This window comes from Hyperolius riggenbachi, chromosome 2 (genome assembly GCF_040937935.1).
Source record: "Hyperolius riggenbachi isolate aHypRig1 chromosome 2, aHypRig1.pri, whole genome shotgun sequence".
In the NCBI taxonomy this organism is placed as follows: Eukaryota; Metazoa; Chordata; class Amphibia; order Anura; family Hyperoliidae; genus Hyperolius; species Hyperolius riggenbachi.
The window spans coordinates 495,001,169-495,021,993 of record NC_090647.1 but is presented as its reverse complement, the minus strand read 5'-3'; the positions used below and the strand labels follow the sequence as shown (position 1 = coordinate 495,021,993).

The 20,825-nt window shown below is 43.3% G+C and overlaps 1 protein-coding gene across 2 annotated transcripts in view; it reads right to left on the bottom strand.

Annotated features, from left to right (window-relative positions):
* Positions 1-1,495: 1,495 nt before the first annotated feature.
* Positions 1,496-20,825, bottom strand: part of VPS26C (VPS26 endosomal protein sorting factor C) — a 45,059-nt gene continuing 25,729 nt past the window's right edge. Inside the window, exons 4-8 of one of the 2 annotated variants that reach the window (XM_068270422.1) lie at positions 17,675-17,755; positions 16,621-16,695; positions 12,524-12,674; positions 8,395-8,547; positions 1,496-4,813 (exon numbers count right to left, since the gene is read on the bottom strand). In XM_068270422.1, coding sequence (XP_068126523.1) covers positions 4,731-4,813; positions 8,395-8,547; positions 12,524-12,674; positions 16,621-16,695; positions 17,675-17,755 — 543 coding nt within the window. In that variant the 3' untranslated portion in view covers positions 1,496-4,730. The remainder of the gene's footprint in view (positions 4,814-8,394; positions 8,548-12,523; positions 12,675-16,620; positions 16,696-17,674; positions 17,756-20,825) is intronic. The other variant, XM_068270423.1, reaches the window with a different exon arrangement.

Genomic DNA, 20,825 nt, shown 5'->3' with positions numbered 1-20,825 from the left:
TTTAATAACACGAGAGAATGGCTTGTATAGCAGTTTTGCTGGCAATATCAGCTTGGAACGTATGAAATGCATTATGACCAACAAACTAGAAGGTTTTAAAGTCTGTAGAAACTGATGTACAACTGGCTCAGACATTTCTAAAGAAGCAGAATTTCTGAACCTACTTTATTATTGAGAGACATGGCAGCAGCCACTGCAGTACTCCTAGAGAAATTTCTACCCATGTTTAAAAAGGAAAAAAAAAAAGTTGCAGTGACCTGTATCAGTGTTAGGGCGTGTTTCCACTTAAGCGGAAACCACCGCGAATCCGCAGTTTTCCTGCAGGCGAATAGTGCGGGGAAACTGCTATAGGGTGCAATAGTACCGCCAGCCGAATCGCTACCGCTAGCGATTTGGCCGGCTTTTCCATCTGAATCGGCACGGGAGCCTGCGGATCCCATAGCTGAGCATAGCACGGCTGATGGGCTTAGTCTGCTTTCCCCACAGACCCGATTCGCGTTTCGCAGACGCGCGCCGCTCTAGTGGACTCGCGCCCTTACACTTGTCATTTTGTAAAACAGGCAGGTCCCCTACCTACAGGTTCTGTTCCTGCAGACTAAGTTGATTCCTGTTATAAAGGGAAGGTTCAAGCAAAATAAAAAAATGAGTTTCACTTACCTGGGGCTTCTACCAGCCCCATGCAGCCATCCTGTGCCCTCGTAGTCACTCACTGCTGCTCCAGTCCCTTGCTGGCAGCTTGCCGACTTCGGAGGTCGGCGGGCCGCATTGCGTACATTTTTACACATTCCAGCTAGTGCAGGAACATTAACACATACATTTTTACGCGTTACTGGTTCAATGCGTACATTTTTACGCATTGAACCAGTAATGCGTAAAAATGTATGTGTTAATGTTCCTGCACTATCAGGAATGTAAACTGCCAGCGGGGGACTGGAGCAGCTGGTAGAAGCCCCAGGTAAGTGAAACTCATTTTTTATTTTGCTTGGACATTCCCTTTAAGCATAGTGAAAATATGGGCATATTATAAACAATGCTAAAAACACTGATGAAGGCGCACTTTTATTGACCTGAGGAAGTGGGCAAAGACAGGTGAAACATGTTGCCTATTGTACATGAAAAAATACCTTTTCCATTAAAGTGATACAAGCAGGTTTAAAAAAAAAAATACATTTGTACTTACCCAGGGCTTTCTCCATCCCACTATAGGCTGCGAGGTCTCCCAGCATCCTCCTGGCGGCTCTGTTAACCTCCCTGGCAGTATGCAGATGCAGTGGCCGCATCAGCGGGAGCAATTGTTTATTATAAAAAAATGTTTTGTATTAGTTAGCTAGCACTAAGCTAGCCAACTATGTGTGGCAAGGCCCCCAGCACCTCTCTGACCCCCCCCCCCCCCGATCTCCGCCAGTAATATTTACCCATCCGTAATCCTGTGGGAGCCGCAGCTTCCCAGTTAGCTTCATTCATCGCTATGGCAACAGTCGGACATGACGTCATCGACCTCATGCACAGTCCCGATCCTCCCCATAGCAAAGCCTGGAGGTGATTGGGAGGCTGCGCCATCGCAGGATCCCTGGGGGGTATGTATTGCGGCGGGGATCGGGGGGAGAGCGGAGGCACTTGTGGGGCATAGGTAGCTAGCCATGTGCTAGCTGAAGAATATAAAACAAATTTTATTTTAAAAAAATCCTCCTGGGGCCATGCGATCCCCTGTGGCAGTTAGCCCGACACTGTCGGGCTTACCACCAGGGAGGTTAATTGGCGACTTAGGCCTGAAGTCACCAGTACAAGTCCCCCACCGCGCATGTTATGCGTCATCACTCCAGCCGGTGAGTCCTGCACATGCGCGGTTCAATGTTAGAGAACCAAACATGCGCAGGACTCTCACCCCGGCCGGCGTAGTAACGTGCGCAGCAGGGATTCATACTGGTGACTTCAGGCTGAAGTCACCAATTAACGGAGCTGCCAGCAGGACAAATAGAGGAACCAAGACGACAGCAGGGGACCTCGTGGCCTACAGTGGGCTGGAGAAAGCCCCAGGTAAGTAAAAATGGTGTTTAATTTTTTTTAAACCCGCTTAGTAGCACTTGGTTTGTCCATCTGAGAAGGTAAGATGTTACACTTCTCATCTATATAACAGTTCATAGTTGATGGTCATTAATGGCACATCCACCAGTGTTATTAGCATAGTCCACACCCCAAGGGGTTCATAGCCACACAGACCTTGTAGTTCCCACAACTAATAAAGGAGAGCAACCAACTAGCATCTGCACCAACAGACCTGGAATACCGAGCGGGGATGGTTAGATTCCCGCAGGCTCAGGCGGTGGCTGCAGCCCACCCTTGTAAGTATCCAGTATTACTTATACAATTTCTTTTAGGTACCTTCTTGTTCAACGATACTGCACCATTGGGCTCCTGGTCCCTCTCATTCCACAGATACTTGGAGGTTACCGGTAACCATCAAGAATCAAAACATTTATTTATATTATAAACCATGTTTATTAGTTCTTTTCAATGTGCTTGTAAAGTGTTTTAAATATCTTACAAACAGTTTATATATTTTTGATGTTAAATGTTACAGTATTGTATAATGAAAAAGTAATGTATATTTTGTACACGGAGACAACTTTGTATCTCTGAAACATTGTAACGCCAGTCGTTTGTAAGTAGGGGACTGCCTGTATTATTAAAAATCGTCTTTCTACTTCAAGGAATGTCTTAACTAGTTAAGGACCGCACTAATTGAAATCTATGCAGTTTTGATGGCTATCTGGCTGACAGGGAATAGATTTCAATACATCAACGCCACCAGCTCACTCGCTCTGTTGTCTCAATAACAGCAGAGCCCTGTGAGCGGGTCAGGAGCAGATTTCATTGGCTCCTGACCTTGTCTATCAACGTAAGCACATGGTGTACATTAATAGGCAGGGTCAGGAGCCAATGAAACCAGCTCCTGACCAGCTCACAGGAACTCTGCCATGAGAGACGACAAAGTAGGTGGCTGAGGTTCGCGGCGTGGACAGCAATTGCGGCAGGTATGTGCGCCAATTCAGCTGTATTTGTCGTTATTTATTGTGTTTATAAAGCGCAAACATATTACGCTGCCCTGATTCTTGTACCAGCGGTCAGAGACTGCTGTTAACCTTCCTGGCGGTATTGACAAGCCTGGCTCATCCAGCAGAAACATGCTGAACTCGTCAATACTGCAAGGGAGATTTCCTGCTTGTCTGCCCCACCAGCTTCACTTTTCCCTCATCAGAGAGATTCCCCAGGTTGGCTGGATGCCTGACTGCACGCTGCAGGTAGCGATCTGTGCTACCCCCAGTGTGCAGAACTAGCATCCAGCCACCCTGGGGAATCCCTGGGCAGCAGATCAGAGTTCTCTCTCCAGCGGCGGCAGCAGCAATTCCTCCTCCATCGCCGAAGTCCCGGTCTGTGTTGTTACAGAACGAGGCTTGGTGACGTCACCAAGCCTCATACTGTAACTACACAATGAACGAGACTTTGAAGAAGAGGGGATCAGGAGGGAGAGGCCACCCACAGCCCGCCCGCATAGAAGGGGACCTTCCCCCCCCCCCCCCCCCCATAGAGGGCGGAGTCCCTGCCCGGCCACCAGCCCGTACAGAGGGGACCCCTGCCCACCGCATAGAGAGGCTTCAGACGGGGGAGCAGGGAATCGAGGGGGGGGGGGGGGGGAACGACACATCTGGCTACTTATTACTGGCTACACATCTGGCTCCCTATACATCTGGCTCCCTATATACCTGGCTACACATCTGGGTCTTATACTCACCATTGGCGTGCTGATCCCTCGTCACGTACCTCTGATTGCTTACCCAGTGCCTTCTTCCATGTCCCTTGGCGGATTTTGCTTCTCCCTCGGCGATGACATGTCCCCCACCGATCGGCGTTGATGACACCAGGGTCACACAGCATCAACATCTTGCAGCACACATTTTTTTTTAATTGAATTCAATACAATAACCTGTAATGCATTCAATATAAAAAAAAAAAATTGGTTGAAAATTATTGGAAAATAATTTTTGCACGGAAATCCTGGGGAAATGGAATACCAGGGTGGCTTCGTGATTAAATAAACACTCTTTTTTTTTTCCCCCCCAACTCTGCAATCAGTACTTGTTTGGTGCACTGTGGGGAAAACTGAAACAATGATTGTTGTGCCATAAAGATCGGCTTTTTTTCCCACTATAACAAATACACAGCAGCAGCTCTTACATTGCTTTATCTGTACACACACTAGATGGCTCTCTGGAGAATGGTGCATGGTGCATGGTGCATGCCATGTGTCATCCCTCCACCCCCTCCCATAGCAACAACACATCTCTAGCCTGAAGGCTAGCTACGTGTCTGTACAAAACTCAGCCCTGAACAGTCACCCGAGGCATCAAGTTCCAATCCCTGTGGACTACAGTAACTGTTTACACTGTTTACACCTTTAGTCACTGACTTCATGGATCAGCCTTCTATGAAGACACAGGGGCTGCGTGCATCTCCAGTGACAGAAGTCGTGACCGCACCTGGACACATTAAGACAATTTCCATGCTATGTGATAGAAACAAAAAGAGACTGAGCATCCGTCACTGAAGATTGTGCTGAAAATGCTCATGCAGGAGGAGCGCCATGGTTATATAACCAATACAGGGACTGCCCCTTAGCTCCGCCCCCAGTCTGATAATTATACTCCTTCCTGGGAAGGCAGAATCCTCAGTCACACCCGGCACAGCTTGAGGGGGAAGTTCTCTGTGATGAGATGATCGTCCTGCAGAATCACCACAATGTTCACCTCAAACTCTGGAGGAACAAAGAAAATACATTCACTCAACACACATAAAATGTAACCCAAAATGTGAGAGATCAGCAGTTGAAGAAAATAGAAAAAGAGATTAAACAGTTTAACAAAAATGAAAGTATAGCCTTCAGCTGTGTGTATTGGAGGCAGGATGCGCTGCTGGACCTCTGCTGTGGGATGTACCACACACACCATTTGTTTTTGTTCCAGGGTGATTTGTACCTACATAATCTCTTTAGGCATCTATTGCTGAAGCTTTAGGGCTGGTTCAGACGGGCGTTTTTGTGGCGTTTAACGCAGCGTTTTTTTGGATCTACTGCCATCCCATGCAAGTGAATGGGAGCGTTTAGAGCTGGCTTTTGCAGGCTTTCATGAAAGCCTGGCAGTAGATCCCAGCGTTGCGTCTAGTCTCAAAAGCAACATGCTGCTTTCAGAGGCAGTAAACGCGAGGAAACAATAGCAGAGACCAGAACTGCTAGCCTTGAACGCTTTTCAAAAGCTAGCTTTTAAACGCTGGCGTTTGAACGCAATGCCAAGCAAAAGCTCAGCAGACGCCCGTGTGAACCAGCCCTTATAGAGACTCCTCTCATGGGAGCCTCTTCCTATACAAGTTCTACGTCAGCTGCAGGGGACACCTCGCCTGTTCAGTAAAATGGGGTTTTGCTCCCATTTTTTAGGCACCTATCTGATTAAATCAGCTCTATTCTTTTATCTTCCTGAGACAGGATCTATCAGACTTAAAGTGGACCTGAACTCAGAACTTCCTCTCTGCTCTCTATCTAAAAGATAAGCAACAGCATAACCTTTAAATAAAAAACATTTCTTTATTACAGCGGATACAAATCCTGCAATAAATCCTACTTCCTGCTTTCATAGAAGCAGACATAGGGTTCATATCCTGTTTACAATTTAGCTGCTCTGCGGAGGCAGCCAATTACACAGGCTAAACTCTCTGAATACACACAGGGAGCATTTCTCTGTTTTCCTTCTCTCCTGTGTAAGAGTTCAGGTCCACTTTAACCACTTCCCAACCGCCCAACGCACAGGGGCGGCCGGAAAGTGGATCCCGCAAGGACCGCCGCATGCACAGAGGCGGCGGTCCTTGTACGGGCATGGGCGGCGCGATCGTGTCAATCCGTGACGCGATCGGCCGCCGGGGACTGGCTCCGCCCACCTCGCCCTGTAACCCGCCGGCGCTTTCCGGCGGGTTACTAGCACCCGGATCGCCGCATACTAAGTGTATAATACACTTTGTAATGTATACAAAGTGTATTATACAGGCTGCCTCCTGCCCTGGTGGTCCCAGTGTCCGAGGGACCACCAGGGCAGGCTGCAGCCACCCTAGTCTGCACCCAAGCACACTGATTCCCCCCCCCCCTCCGTGATCGCCCACAGCACCCTTCAGGACACCCCCCCCCCTAAGACCACTGTTTGCACCCAATCACCCATCAATCACTCCCTGTCACTATCTGTCAACGCTATTTTTTTTTAATGCCCTAAACTGCCCCCTGCTCCCTCCTGATCACGCCCCCACCCCTCAGATTCTCCCCAGACCCCCCCCCCCCGTGTGTACTGTATGCATCTATCCCCCTGATCACCTATCAATCACCCATCAATCACCCCCTGTCACTGCCACCCATCAATCAGCCCCTAACCTGCCCCTTGCGGGTAATCTAAAATGCCCCTAAAATGCCAGGGCAGTATAGGAACCCCACAAATGACTCCATTCTAGAAAGAAGACACCCAAAGGTATTCCGTTAGGAGTATGGTGAGTTCATAGAAGATTTTACATTTTGTCACAAATTAGCGAAAAATGACACTTTGTGAAAAAAACCAATTAAAATCAATTTCCGCTAACTTTCGACAAAAAATAAAATCTTCTATGAACTCGCCATACTCCTAACGGAATACCTTGGGGTGTCTTCTTTCTAAAATGGGGTCATTAGTGGGGTTCCTATACTGCCCTGGCATTTTAGGGGCCCTAAACCGTGAGGAGTAGTCTTAAAACCAAATGTCGCGAAATGACCTGTGAAATCCTAAAGGTACTCATTGGACTTTGGGCCCCTTAGCGCAGTTAGGGTGCAAAAAAGTGCCACACATGTGGTATTGCCGTACTCAGGAGAAGTAGTATAATGTGTTTTGGGGTGTATTTTTACACATAGCCATGCTGAGTGGGAGAAATATCTCTATAAATGACAATTGTTTGATATTTTTTACACACAATTGTCCATGAGTACGGCAATACCACATGTGTGGCACTTTTTTGCAGCCTAACTGCGCTAAGGGGCCCAAAGTCCAATGAGCACCTTTAGGCTTTACAGGGGTGCTTACAATTTAGCACCCCCCAAAATTTCAGGAAAGTAAGCACACCCCACAAATGACCCCATTTTGGAAAGTAGACACTTCAAGGTATTCCGAGAGGAGCATAGTGAGTCCGTGGCAGATTTCATTTTTTTTTTGTCGCAAGTTAGAAGAAATGGAAACTTTTTTTTTTTGGTCACAAAGTGTCATTTTCCGCTTACTTGTGACAAAAAATAATATCTTCTATGAACTCACTATGCCTCTCAGTGAATACTTTGGGATGTCTTTTTAAAATGGGGTCATTTGGGGAGTATTTATACTATCCTGGAATTCTAGCCCCTCATGAAACATGTCAGGTGGTCAGAAAAGTCAGAGATGCTTGAAAATGGGAAAATTCACTTTTTGCACCATAGTTTGTAAACGCTATAACTTTTACCCAAACCAATAAATATACACTAAATGGCTTTTTTTTTTTAATCAAAAACATGTTTGTCCACATTTTTCGCGCTGCATGTATACAGAAATTTTACTTTATTTGAAAGATGTCAGCACAGAAAGTTAAAAAAAAAATCATTTTTTTGCCAAAATTCATGTCTTTTTTGATGAATATAATAAAAAGTAAAAATCGCAGCAGCAATCAAATAGCACCAAAAGAAAGCTTTATTAGTGACAAGAAAAGGAGCCAAAATCCATTTAGGTGGTAGGTTGTATGAGAGAGCAATAAACCGTGAAAGCTGCAGTGGTCTGAATGGAGAAAAAGTGGCTGGTCCTTAAGGGGGGTAAAGCCCACGGTCCTCAAGTGGTTAAGGACACCTGAAGATACAGGAATATAAAAGCATATATTTCCCTTCAACCAATGCACATTGCCTGGCTGTCCTGCTAATCCTCTCTAATACTATAAGCCACAGACCCTGAAAAAGCTTCTGGATCAGATGTTTCTGAACTCTGACTGCATTATCCACATGCTTGTTTCTGGTGTGATTCAGACACTACTGCAGCCAATGAGATCAGCAGGACTGCCAGGCAACTGGTATTGTTTAAACGGTAATAAATATGGCAGACAACGTCCTTGTATAACTTCCTCTTCAGCTTTGGCTCAGAGCAAATCCAAGCTAAGGAACTGATATTGCTATTCATGACAAAAAAGAGGCACTATTCTCAGAGTAACAGCGCAACATAACGTTCATTTTCTAGCATTTTCACTTTAGCCCACAGTGAATCTGAACAAACATTAAGCTTAGAAACAGAGCTAGAAGCAGTGACATTTAGAAGGGGGGTATACCTATTTTGAAGTTGGTAGTTTCCAGTGTTGGGCAGGTGAACAGTCTGGGAAATACCATGTAGATGGGTATGGGGAGGCCTCTGCATACATCTCCCTCTGCAATCTGGATATTCTGTATCTCTGTGGCATCTCTGGCATAACCCTCTGCACAGCCTGAAGGGAGCAAGAAAAACTGCTGTTCAAAACCGCACTTTAGCTTAAGGGGAAAAAAAACCAAAAAAAAAAAACCACAACTATATAACATATTTCTCTATGTGATTTTGGGCTCAATACTCCAAGAACGGTTTAGTGAAAATTTCATGTGAGGTAAATTACCTTGTGCGGTAAAAAATAAAATATGGGGGGAGGATTCACTAAGATTTTCACACATGTAGTAAGGGCGGCTCGTTCCCACTTGAGGTGTTTTGGGGCTTTTTTTTTTTTTTTTTTGCGCAAGCGATTTTCAAAATCCCCCTCAAAACACTTGTGCAATGAATCTCCAATGAGAAGGTTCCTATCAGCGCGTCGCACCTGCTTTGCGGTTGGCTTCCTGGCTTGCGAATAAAAAAAAAAAAAAACGCTCGGGAAAAGCACTTAGAAAAGCGATTTTCACAAAAACTGAATTCCCACTCCCGCGCCTGGAATCGAAAAAAAATCCTGACAAAAAAAAACCCTAGCGCTAGCACTAACTTGAGCGGGACGCAATGTGAACGAGCCCTAATAGTTCGCTAGATTATCAAACAAATTGATGACCATTCACAAGTTTTTTACCTCGTGGTATTTTAAAGAATCATGTGGTATTTGCTGGCTTATTGCAGTGCATGGAAACTGGTAGTTAGGACTCAGACAAAAAATATATTTTTTATTATACTGACAAGTAAAGAGCAAGTCCAAGCTGTATAAAATGAACATAAATATTGGGCCTCATTCATCAAGCTGCCCTGCTAAAGCAACATAGCTTAATGTTCAGTAGTGCACGCTAATCCAGAACTGCCCGCATTAAAAGTTCACGCGTTGCAAAGGAATCAATGCGCGTAATTAAGTGAAGGCACACTCCTGCATAGCATTGAGTGCTGCCATGTAAGCATGGATTAGAGCACACTACTGAACATTAAGCTACGTTGCTTTAGCAGGGCAGCTTAATAAATGAGGCTCAATATTTATGTTCGTTTTATACAGCTTGGATTTGATCTTTACTTGAAAGCAAGCGCTGCTATGTAAAGCATGGATTAGAGTAGTATTGCACATTAAGCTACGCTGCTATAGCAGCACAGCTTGATGAATCAGGCCCTTTGTATCAACTGAAAAAACATTGGCATCTTAGTAACCATTTAATTACTACACAATAATATTGAAGATTTGTAAACCGTGAAATAAAAAAAACAAAAATTAAAAAAAAAAAAAAAAAAAAAAAAAAGGTTCCATCAAGCTTCTTACTTCCTTGAATAATTTAAAGAGATGGAATAAAACATAGAAATGATACATACCTGGGGCTTCCTCCAGGTTGATCGGTCCCTCGCCATCCTCCTGCGCTGCCTGGATACTCTGAAATTTGTCCCAGAAAGTCCTTCGGTCCGGGGCATACTGCGCATGTGAAACCCAGCCACACATGCCCTGCACAGTACGCTCTCGGCCACGGCGCCTGTGCCAACTGGAGGATTTTTCGGGGCAAATTGCGGAGGATCCAGGCAGCACAGAAGGACAGCAAGTGACCGATCAGCCTGGAGGAGGCCCCAGGTATGTATCATTTCTTCCATTGATGCCCTCTCAGGTGCCATTTAACTTGCCTGTTTTTTGACCCTCTGTTTTCCCCTTCGCTTGGTTTCCTCCCTTGTATAACCTCAAAAATGGCTGTTCAGTATTTTATCCCCAGTCTGGAGCTGCCGATAAGATAACAAACGTCTCACTTCACCGCATGTGTTATTTTGTGAATTGACAATTATGATGTATTTACTGTATATTCCTGCGTATAAGACTACTTTTTAACCCTTGAAAATCTTCTGAAAAGTTGGGGGTCGTCTTGTACGCCAGGTGTCATTGATGCTGGGGGATATTCCATATCCTGTTACCGCCTCTCAGAACTCGCTGCTGAGGACTGCAGTGAAGCGGCGCAGGCGCACATGTGTGAGATCTGAGAGGCAGAGAAGGAGGTAAATAGGATACGAGGGAGGGCCAGACAGGTGAAAGAGGCGTGTTTTATGGGCACAGCACGATCTATTCTTGCATAACCTTCTGATAAACAGGTAGACAAGGAGAGCTGACCAATCCACTTAGGGAGAGGGAGAGTTGACCAATCCAACCAGCCAATTGACTATATACTGTTATATACTGGGTACCACAGTCAGTACAACACCAGTATCTGTTCATACATAGCACCAGTATACGATTTTTAAAAATTTTTATTTGGTGTGTTGGAAAAGGGGTAGTCTTATATGGCAAGTATATTTCAAACTCTATATTTTAACTGGAAAAGTTGGGGGGTCGTCTTATATGCCCAGTCGTCTTATACGCCGGAATATACGGTACTTCATAAGTTTGGTAATTTACCAAGTCAGTATTTTTTTTTTCCATGCGGTAACAGCCTTTGTAAAATCAGTGGTTTTCTGCTTTACCATATGTGGCAATGCTTTGTGAATAGAGCCCCTTTAAATAAAATGTCATTAAATATTTTCTTAGCATTAGCTTAGCATGCAGCCTTGCGACATCATCATCATCGGCGATTGTTTCCACTAACCAGGATCTGCTGAACCCTAGTGAGTGCCTGGCTAGACTTCCAGGTTCCGAAAGCTCTGATGACTTTGGCACACCCCCTGATGGCCCCTGGTGACATCATTGCCTGGTCTCAGCACAGCACAACTACAAAGTCAAGCAGTGACCACAAGGGGACAGTGAAGTAGCCAGATAGCAGTTGAGTCCTGTGGGTACTTGTGACCCAGTAAAGCCTTGTTAGTAGCAGCAGACAGTGCTGAGGTAGTACAGCTGTATAGAATAGAACATAACCAGGCTCACATTTACCTCACAGAAGCCTATAGGCACAGATGCCCTGGCACTGTAGACTTCACCCTCCATTAACCTACCAACCTCCCCCAAACTGCAGGCCCAGCTGTCGCCTCTCCCTTACTTCCTTTGCCCGTCAAGGGTATCTACAGGTGCCCCTTAGTATTAGGCAGCCAGAAGTACCTTCAATATTAAGTAGCTAGAGGTGCCCCCAAGTATTAGGTAGCTAGAGGAACCTCAGTATTTCGTAGCTAGAGGTGCCTCTGATTGAGGGGGAGATCTTGTCAGTGGAATGCCAAGAGCATAGAGAGAGCGTGAGTAATCTCTCATTTACACGCCCATTAGGACTCTGCATAGGGAAGGAGGCACTCGGGAAGTCTTTCCATCATCAGGCACCTGTAAGCATGTGCCTACAGTGCCTTATGGTAAATCCTGCCCTGAGCTTAACAGGGAATCAGCACCTCAGTGCAGGGTAACTCTACAAACGGTGAGGACATATGGAATATACATATATACATATATATATATATACATATATATATATATATACATATATATATATATATATATATATATATACATATATATATATATATATACATATATATATACATATATATATATATATATACATATATATATATATATATATATATATATACATATATATATATATACATATATATATATATATACATATATATATATATATATACATATACATATATATATATATATATATATACACACACATATATATATATACATATATATATATATATATATATATATATATATATATATATATATATATATATATATATATATATATATATATATATATATATATATATATATATATATATATATATATATATATATATATATATATATATATATATATATATACATATATATATATATATATATATACATATATATATACATACATATACATATATATATATATATACATACATACATATACATATATATATATATATATATATATATATATATATATATATATATACATATATATATATATATATATATATATATATATATCTATCTATATCTATATATATCTATATATCTATATCTATATCTATATCTATAAATCTTTCCTCAGATTATCTACCCATCAACTTACCACATGTCTCCACCCGCAACAGCTGCAGCTCAATACTCTTAATGGCCACCTCTGAGGTCTCTACCAGCAGCTCCCCCGTCAGGGGCTGAGTGATGAGGCAGTTGGTGGAGTCCAGGTGTCCTCGGATGAGAAACCTGGGCAGAGAGGCTCTCTGGAAAACAAGCACAACAAATTTCCAGTTGGATAAAACTTCCTGTTAGATCTGCTTCAGAGTCGGGACACAGGTTAGAAGAAAAATACAAACAAACATTTTGTGACTAGTTCACTTTAACATTATTCTAAAAGTAGAGCTGTGCTTTAAATATCCAGGCTCACATTACACATCAATAAATATTTAATCTGTACCATCAAATTCCCTTCAGCAGTCCACACGGATCAGCAGGCTGTATAAACTGGCACTTTAATGTGTACAGTACACTTTGTTCCAATCGACCGCAATTCCACGGCAATAAGTAAGCAGCCAAATTCCTCACATTCTGCCATTTTGTACACTATGATCATTTAGAAGGTGCTCCCTGTACTGGGCTGATGGGCTGTGCTATAAACTTCTCTCTCTTCCGGTAGAGTTTTGCGGGTAGATGAAGACTAATGATCTCCGGCTAGTCACAGAGCGCCAGCCGTCACCCTGGATGAGTGTCTGGGGAGGGGGCGGGCAGCACACACTGACAGGCAGCACTGGGCACTTCCAGCAGGGCATTTACATCAGTAACCATTTCTCTGAGCTGCAATAAGAACAAACTCTCCAGACACAGAGGACAGCCAGAGAGCCCATTATGTTTCCAGCACAGCTCACATCCCGGATATGAAGGAGATACATTTAGAAAGATGGAAAAAAATTTCCAGTTATCTAGTTGGAAGTGGGGGGGGGGGTTGTGCTATGTGTCTTCAGTCATGGAAAGAGGGGCACAGACACTGCAGGGCTACAACCACTTCTAGTAGCCGCATAGATTATTATTAATGATTTACATAGTGTCATCTTCTGTGGCGCTGACATCTAGGTCCTCCTCAACAAACTATACCAGGGCTCATGCTTGTACTCTGACACTGCTGCACCACAGAGAGGGAGTGTGAGAGTGTGTGTTTGTGAGAGAGAAAGAGAAGGTGTGAATTAAAACAAAAGGTAACCATATACAGTCCCTACAGAGCAAATATAAAATGGCCCCATAGCTGGAAAATCTACAAAACTCTCAAAAGAGGAAAATCCTGAGTGCCTACAGAGTGCCCACAACCTCGAAATAGAGTCTGGGAGACATTGACAGACATACAATCCCAGGGAGAATACACTATGCCAACACTGTGAGCAGAAGACCCTTGAGGATGAGAATCACTTCCTGCTGCATTGCCCCAAATATACTGCAACCAGGGACACCTTCTTTTAAAAAAATTGATGAAACGGTTTCCAGACTTTGACACAGAAGGTGAGAGAAAACTCTACATTCTACTGGGAGAAGTGGAATCCACAGCGACAGTGAGTGAGTGAGTGAGTGAGTGAGTGAGTGAGTGAGTGAGTGTGAGTGTGTGAGAGAGTGAGTGAGAACACAAACATAGTATCGTACATGGAAAAATAGATTTTTAAAAAATGTACAAATAGAAAGGACAGCAAGTAACAGCAATTACCAGGATACATAAGAAGTGTTTTGCCCATTTAAACGTACAGTGGAAGGGCCTGTTTACACTAAAAGCAATTCAGATCAAGCAAATATCCACCCCAAAACTTCAGACCTTTTTTTCGGCAATGTGGATTCAGGGGTATGGTCTGTGATGGGATTGTCCCCTTGAATCAAGGTTTTGGTCCAAGGTAAATGGACTCATAGATGAAGTCCTTAATATGGCCCTTCAGAAGGACCTTTTTATGCTGCTTCTGGGCAACAAACAATTCAGCCAGATCTTATTTAGCTTCCAAGTGAAAAGATACTTATCTAGATTTAGGGCCTGTTATCTCTCGGACCCATTAGGTTATGATCTATGAACGAATGCTATTCATAACTCATGGTTGCATGGTACAATTCACCAACATGGTCACCCTGGACAGATTGCGCTGACGTTGCAGGCCTCTCGTACCTACTCCACTTCTAAGGATTGGCTATACTTTTGCCTTACTGCTCCATTGTGCCTTTACTGTTCCACATGCTTCCTCCTCATCTAGATCATGTATTATGCAACTACTAGGTAACTTTTGGCAAACCCATGGTGCACTATGCTCATATTGTGTTTTACATTTTTGTATATTCTCTCTGCCTAAAAAGTAGATACTTCGGAAGCCATGGGAACATGTTAGAAAATTTCATTCAAACAGGAAGATGCACACAATGCAGAGAGTTTACTATCAGTATGATCAGCAGCTTATAGTATACAAATTCTGCCGGCCGATCAAACTTTCGATCCGATAATTTTATTGTGTCGCAAGAGAATCGGTACAGCGACATGACCACTCCATCGATTTCCTGTTGAAACCGGTCAAAAGAATTGACTGGAAATGATGGTAAATCTCAGCCGTAAGGGCTCGATTGCACAATCTGTAAAGTTAAAAGAGCTCAACATAGTGCATTACTGTTAGAATGAAAACATTTAGGCAAATATCCCAAGTGAATAGTGCTTCACCCGTGCTACTGACCACGCGACTGCGCTATGTAGCACAGGGCAGTGCTGAATATTTAAATAGTTTTATGCTATGATTGTTTTATTATATTTTTATGAGGATACTGGATTAAATATTTGAATTGTCTACTACTGGGATGCCTCAGGTTGACTCACTGAAACCAAAGGCTAGACCCACCTGGATGTGAGGTTCAGTGGTGAACTGATATTTTAAAGGAGGACGACATGTATGGACTTCTGCACAGGGTGAAGCACTATTCACTTAGGGTGTTTGCCTAAATGTTCTCATTCCAACAGTAATGCACTATGTTGAGCTCTTAATTTTACAGATTGTGCAATAGTGATGAAGAGGAGTGCTGTCATTTTATATTAATTTTGGTGACCATTGGACTTTGTTGATAGAGAAAACTCTGACTATTTAACAAGTTGCAGAGGTGTATGTTGTGATCGGGCAGGCGCAGTTTGTATACTAGACGTAAGGGCTTGATTGGCTGTGCAGTGGTAACGGGGCTAGATATTGTAACATCTAAGGGTCTCCCCCCCCCGTGTATATGTGTCCCCCTGTGCAGTGGTGAAGGCTCACTTGTCACGCAACGTCACTACATGCACCACTGTCATGTGGTGTGTGTAATATATATTATATAATATATATATATATATATATATATATATATATATATATAGGATAGATAGATAGATAGATAGATAGATAGATAGATATGTGATCAGCACCCACGGCTTCAAACAGGAGTTAGGATGGAGTGCTATGACCATCCGTCACTGAGTACCCCTTGGACGGCAGCAAACGTTCCAAAAGAAAGTGGTAAGCACCTCCAAAAGCATAGCTCTTTTACATATAAAACATAGCTCTTTATTCAAAAAAAAGATTAAAATCCATAAAAATAGATGCACAGCATATGGGGCTGAGTTCCAGCTGGAAAAAGAGCTATTCTTTTGGAATGTGGTATATGTGCTCACAGTGACACCGGGCAACATAGGAAGCCAGGACTGGTGTCGGCATGTGACAGATGAGCCTTCAATGCTGCACACAATAGCGCCGGGGGGAAGGGAAGAGACAACACATATACAACTTGGGGGGCTGCAGCAGGATGGTTTCCAATAGATTTTATACCAAAACATATTGGAAATCAATGTGCAGGGTAGGCAACAGGTACCTCTCTGATCAGATTCTAATTGTTGATCTGGTGGCTCATCAAATGATGTATGGCAATCTTTGAGGTCCGGCAAATACTGGATTTGACAAGCCAGTATTATAAAAACAGGGCTAAAATGAATTATGTGAGTATACGGTGTTATTCATCACTGGGTTATATTAAGAGGCAATATAGTGGGTCAAGGTTAAGTCCACAACAGTTTGAGAAATATGAACAATTCCAGCACATGGCAGGCATGGCATGCCAGATGAGAACATACCTACCAGCATGTTACACTGCCCCATAAGACTATATCAGTGCATTTCAGCAGGAATCAGAACTCACCTCTTTTACATTCTGCAGGGTATCCGGTGTGATTGTGAAGTCCACGGGGCTGGGGGTCAGCTTTGTCTTCTGTGGCTACAAAGGAGGCATACAAGAGGGTTTATGAGGATCCAGACAGGTTCACTCCTGTAAGGTTGTACATGGGCAGGGTCAATCTGGGTATGACAAGGCAATGCAAGAAAACCCTACGTGGATTTTTTGCCATCACAGTTTTTGGTGGAAAATATCTGCAACTGATTACTAAGATTATGGCAGATTGGAAAGGAGAGGGGACCCTCTAATGAGAAGACCCCTAGCTGCAGGGCTTTGTACCATCTTTTTCTCATTACATAGCCTAGTTCAATGCATGGAAGGTTTTTGTAATTTTTACGAGTTTTTTTTAACCTGACTAAAAAGGTAATTTTGTGCACTATTGGCAACATCTGTTTATATTCTGGAGGTGTGCTGGGGAAAGACCAGAGTCATGGAAGAGTTGCCGAATACCAGAGAGGCGAGGTGTGGCCTACACCAAAAATGTGCATAAATGCAGCAGTGAGGCAACAACTAATTGGGGATGGGGGGGGGATACAGAAGGGTGTATCTCAAGAACATTCTTAATGATTTTAAAAACGGTCTAATTACAAGGCAAAAGTGGCATTCCCTTACCTGGGTTATATTAAAATACCATAAAAATTGCCTATCCAATGAATAATAGGGAGTATGGAAGAAATCCCTATTCCATGGCATTGTGAGAGGTGATGGGAGTGATGTGATGGCAAAGTGCCCAGACTCCCAAAGGTGCAAGAGTCCATCCGTAGTCATATGACTGCAGCAGAGTTTTTGAAAAGGAACAGATTTATACTTTTATATTCTGTGACCATTTATCTGCTAGTTAGGAAGAAGGAGGGAGGGGGGAGGGGAAGGGCAGAGTTACCATCCAGTGAGAGCATGCAGGGATCAGTACTTTCTCACTATGCTCTGATAGCGACCTTTCCCAGCCAAGAACAGCTGTCATGAGGATCGCCACAATGTATTCTATTAGAGTGAACCGGTCATGCCATCTCCTGGCACTTACCTGCGAATGAATGATAAATTCACAAGTTTTTGTCAAGTCTTTCGCCAGCAGAGATCGCTTCATATCACAGCGGAGTGTATACTGGGGGGAAAAAAAACAGAAGATTCTCATACCAATGGTGATTATTATTATTATTATTATTTATTGGATTTGTATAACGCTAACATATTATGCAGCGCTGTACAATACACAAGATTAGAGACCATGATAACAGGGGTGACAGACAACACAAAACAGGTAAACAACCATAAGATACTGTACAACACAATACAGGTAATCATACAATGCCAGATCATACACTGGAGTGGTTGTTCCAACAATACAGGTTCACATATTCTGGGTAGGGTGTACAATCAAGTATGATACGCAAGGAGGGAGGGCCCTGCCCAAAGACTTCCAATCTAGAGGGAGGGGGGTGGTGACACGAAAGAAGGGGAGATACATCGAGAGGTTATCGGCAGAGAGAGTTAGGGCAGCGAAGGATGCTTTTATATAAAAGTTACACTCAAAATTTTAAAGGATTTTTTTTCCTTTTTCTTTGCAGTTTGTTTAAAAACCCTTTTCATTAATATGAAAGAATCTTCTCATCTGCAGCCTGGGACTGACAGCATGGAAAAGGTTGGCTGAGCTATACCCACAAATAACGTTGTCTCCCACCTGACTATCATCAAGTCCTTATGCTATAAGGGAGGGATTGGTAGGTAATCACATGATATTCATTAGAACTTTTACATTTGTAAGTTATCCATGCTTGCTTACATATCACAGCAATACTTGCAGAACACTGACCACAGAATGTGAGCAATATAAGCGGGACATATATACTGGCAAGTGCATTTAAGCACTAGATTTAGTATTGCAGGCAGAGGTGCAAGTATTTGCACTTTTTATTGACTGACAGTTTTGAAGGCTGGCTTGCATAGGATTCTCTGGCAAGGGGTCCATTTTGTTAGCAGGAGAGCGCCAACCTTGACTCAATCTTTATCCCCGAGACCTTTTGAGTTAAACGTCGACTTGGCTTAATTTAGTGCGCTCTTTTAAATTGGGGTAAAGACATGCAATTACTGTTTTCTCCACATGAAAACACACTGTGTAGTCTCTACTTTGAATGGTCGAAGTTTCCCTATCAAACAGTTTTTAAAATTGTAACAACTTATGTGGTCTATTAGATTACATGTAGCCAGTGTGCATGCATGCCACATAAGTGAGGATAAGGGAAAACTACAGAGGACCCTCCTGTTTCAGTACAAATATATCTAATGTGGCCAAGCATTTCCGCGGGGTATACCAGGACGACAGGTCAACTTTTTTTTTTCCATGGTCTACAGCCGGGGTGCCCATCTACCAGTAGTTTGCAACTGCCTATTTGGTAGATCTTGGCCATATGGCCGCGTCACATAAAATGTTGCGGCAGGCAGCTGTATAACGCGGAAAGCAGGGGAGGAGAGAGGTGGCGCGGCTGAAGAGGAGAGGCCGCTACTTTGTGGCTGGGGACAGTGCCGGGCATAACGTATCCATGTACGCTGCCCCCGAAGAGTTCCCTCAGCCAACGCTGCTCATCTGTCCTCCAGCCAGTCGCAGCTGAAGGAGGGGAGACCAGGACAAGCCCCAGACACCTCCGCTGGAGCTGGAAGGAGGTAAGTGGCACCTACACCTAGCTATCTATACTGAAGGCATCTATACCTAACTATACTATACTTGGCTACCTATACTGAAGCCCCTATACCTAGCTATCTATACTGAAGGCACCTATACCTAACTATACTATACCTGGCTACCTATACTGGAGGCCCCTATACCTAGCTATCTATACTGAAGGCACCTATACCTGGCTACCTATACCCAACTACCTATACTGAAGGCACCTATACCTAGCTACCTATACTGTAAATGTTGTTAGATCTCCTGGACTCTGAAAATGTTTAAGTAGCTCACAGGCCAAAACAGCGTGGGCACCTCTGATCTAGAGCGTATTCGCCCCTCCCAGAGGGATGGTGACCGATCAGGAGGCTTTGTGGATTTTTAGAATTGGCACAAGGGCCCCCCACGGTCTGAACTCTCGTACGTATATTTACGCCCCCCCCCCCTCTTGCTGTCCTATGACTTATTTATAAGCATTGCTCTCGTATGTCGTGGATATGTCGCTGTTTGTACTTATATTTATTATATAGTAGCAGTGTCAGTGGATTATACATTTTTTATATATTTTGTATGTACTTTTGTGTTTTTTCCTTTTATCTACATCTTGGTTTTAGATGACTGTATGCTTATTTCACCTGTGGTTGGAGGAGTGGTCCCGTGGGATTTTTTTTATATCAACTCCACCTTTTTTGGTGGATGTCCCATGTGGGTGGGCCATCCGCCCCATAGGGGGAGTGTATGTATTGGGGATTTGTGCCATTACTTTACAGCTATGACTAAGGACCACACCAGTCCAAAACATGCAAGCTGATTGTGAATGCTGGTAATTTTATTGGATACGTCCATATTAAGGACTTCAAATTTTGAATATTGTGTGGATTTTTTTTCTTCTCTATCCTACAGTTAAAGAGGAACTGCATCACAATCAGTAGCTGATACCCCCTTTCTCATGGGAAATCTTTACCTTTTCTCAAATAGATCATCATGGGGCTCTGTATGGCTGATATTGTGGTGAAACCCCTCCCATGGTGTGATGTCAGGACCTAGGTCGTGGCAGTTTCCTGTCTGTGAGCCTTATTGAATTGTGGGAAATAACAGCTGTTTCCAACTGCCAAGCAGCCAGTATCTCCATCAGTGCATATGCATATCTATAGAAAAACAACCTTTTGGCCCATCGCAGTGTTAGGAGGTGGGGTTATAGATAATGGCAGTTGGTGCTGTCTAGTTTTCTTCACATCTGCCAGTAGTAAAGATGAGGAAGTGCATGCTGACTGTGAATCAAACAATATGTACAAATTACATGGCGAATATCAATCATTTCTTGATCTCTCTTCCATTTTTTAACTTCTCACTTTGCAAAGTATTGGGTTTTTTTTTTTTTTTCCCCTTTTCACTAAACTTCCTATTTAATCCTGTTACGGTATAATGCATTAACGGAAAGCGTTCCTCTTAAGTTCTGCATTTGTAAATCATTTACAGATGATTCTGGCTACAGGCACCGCTGTGCTAT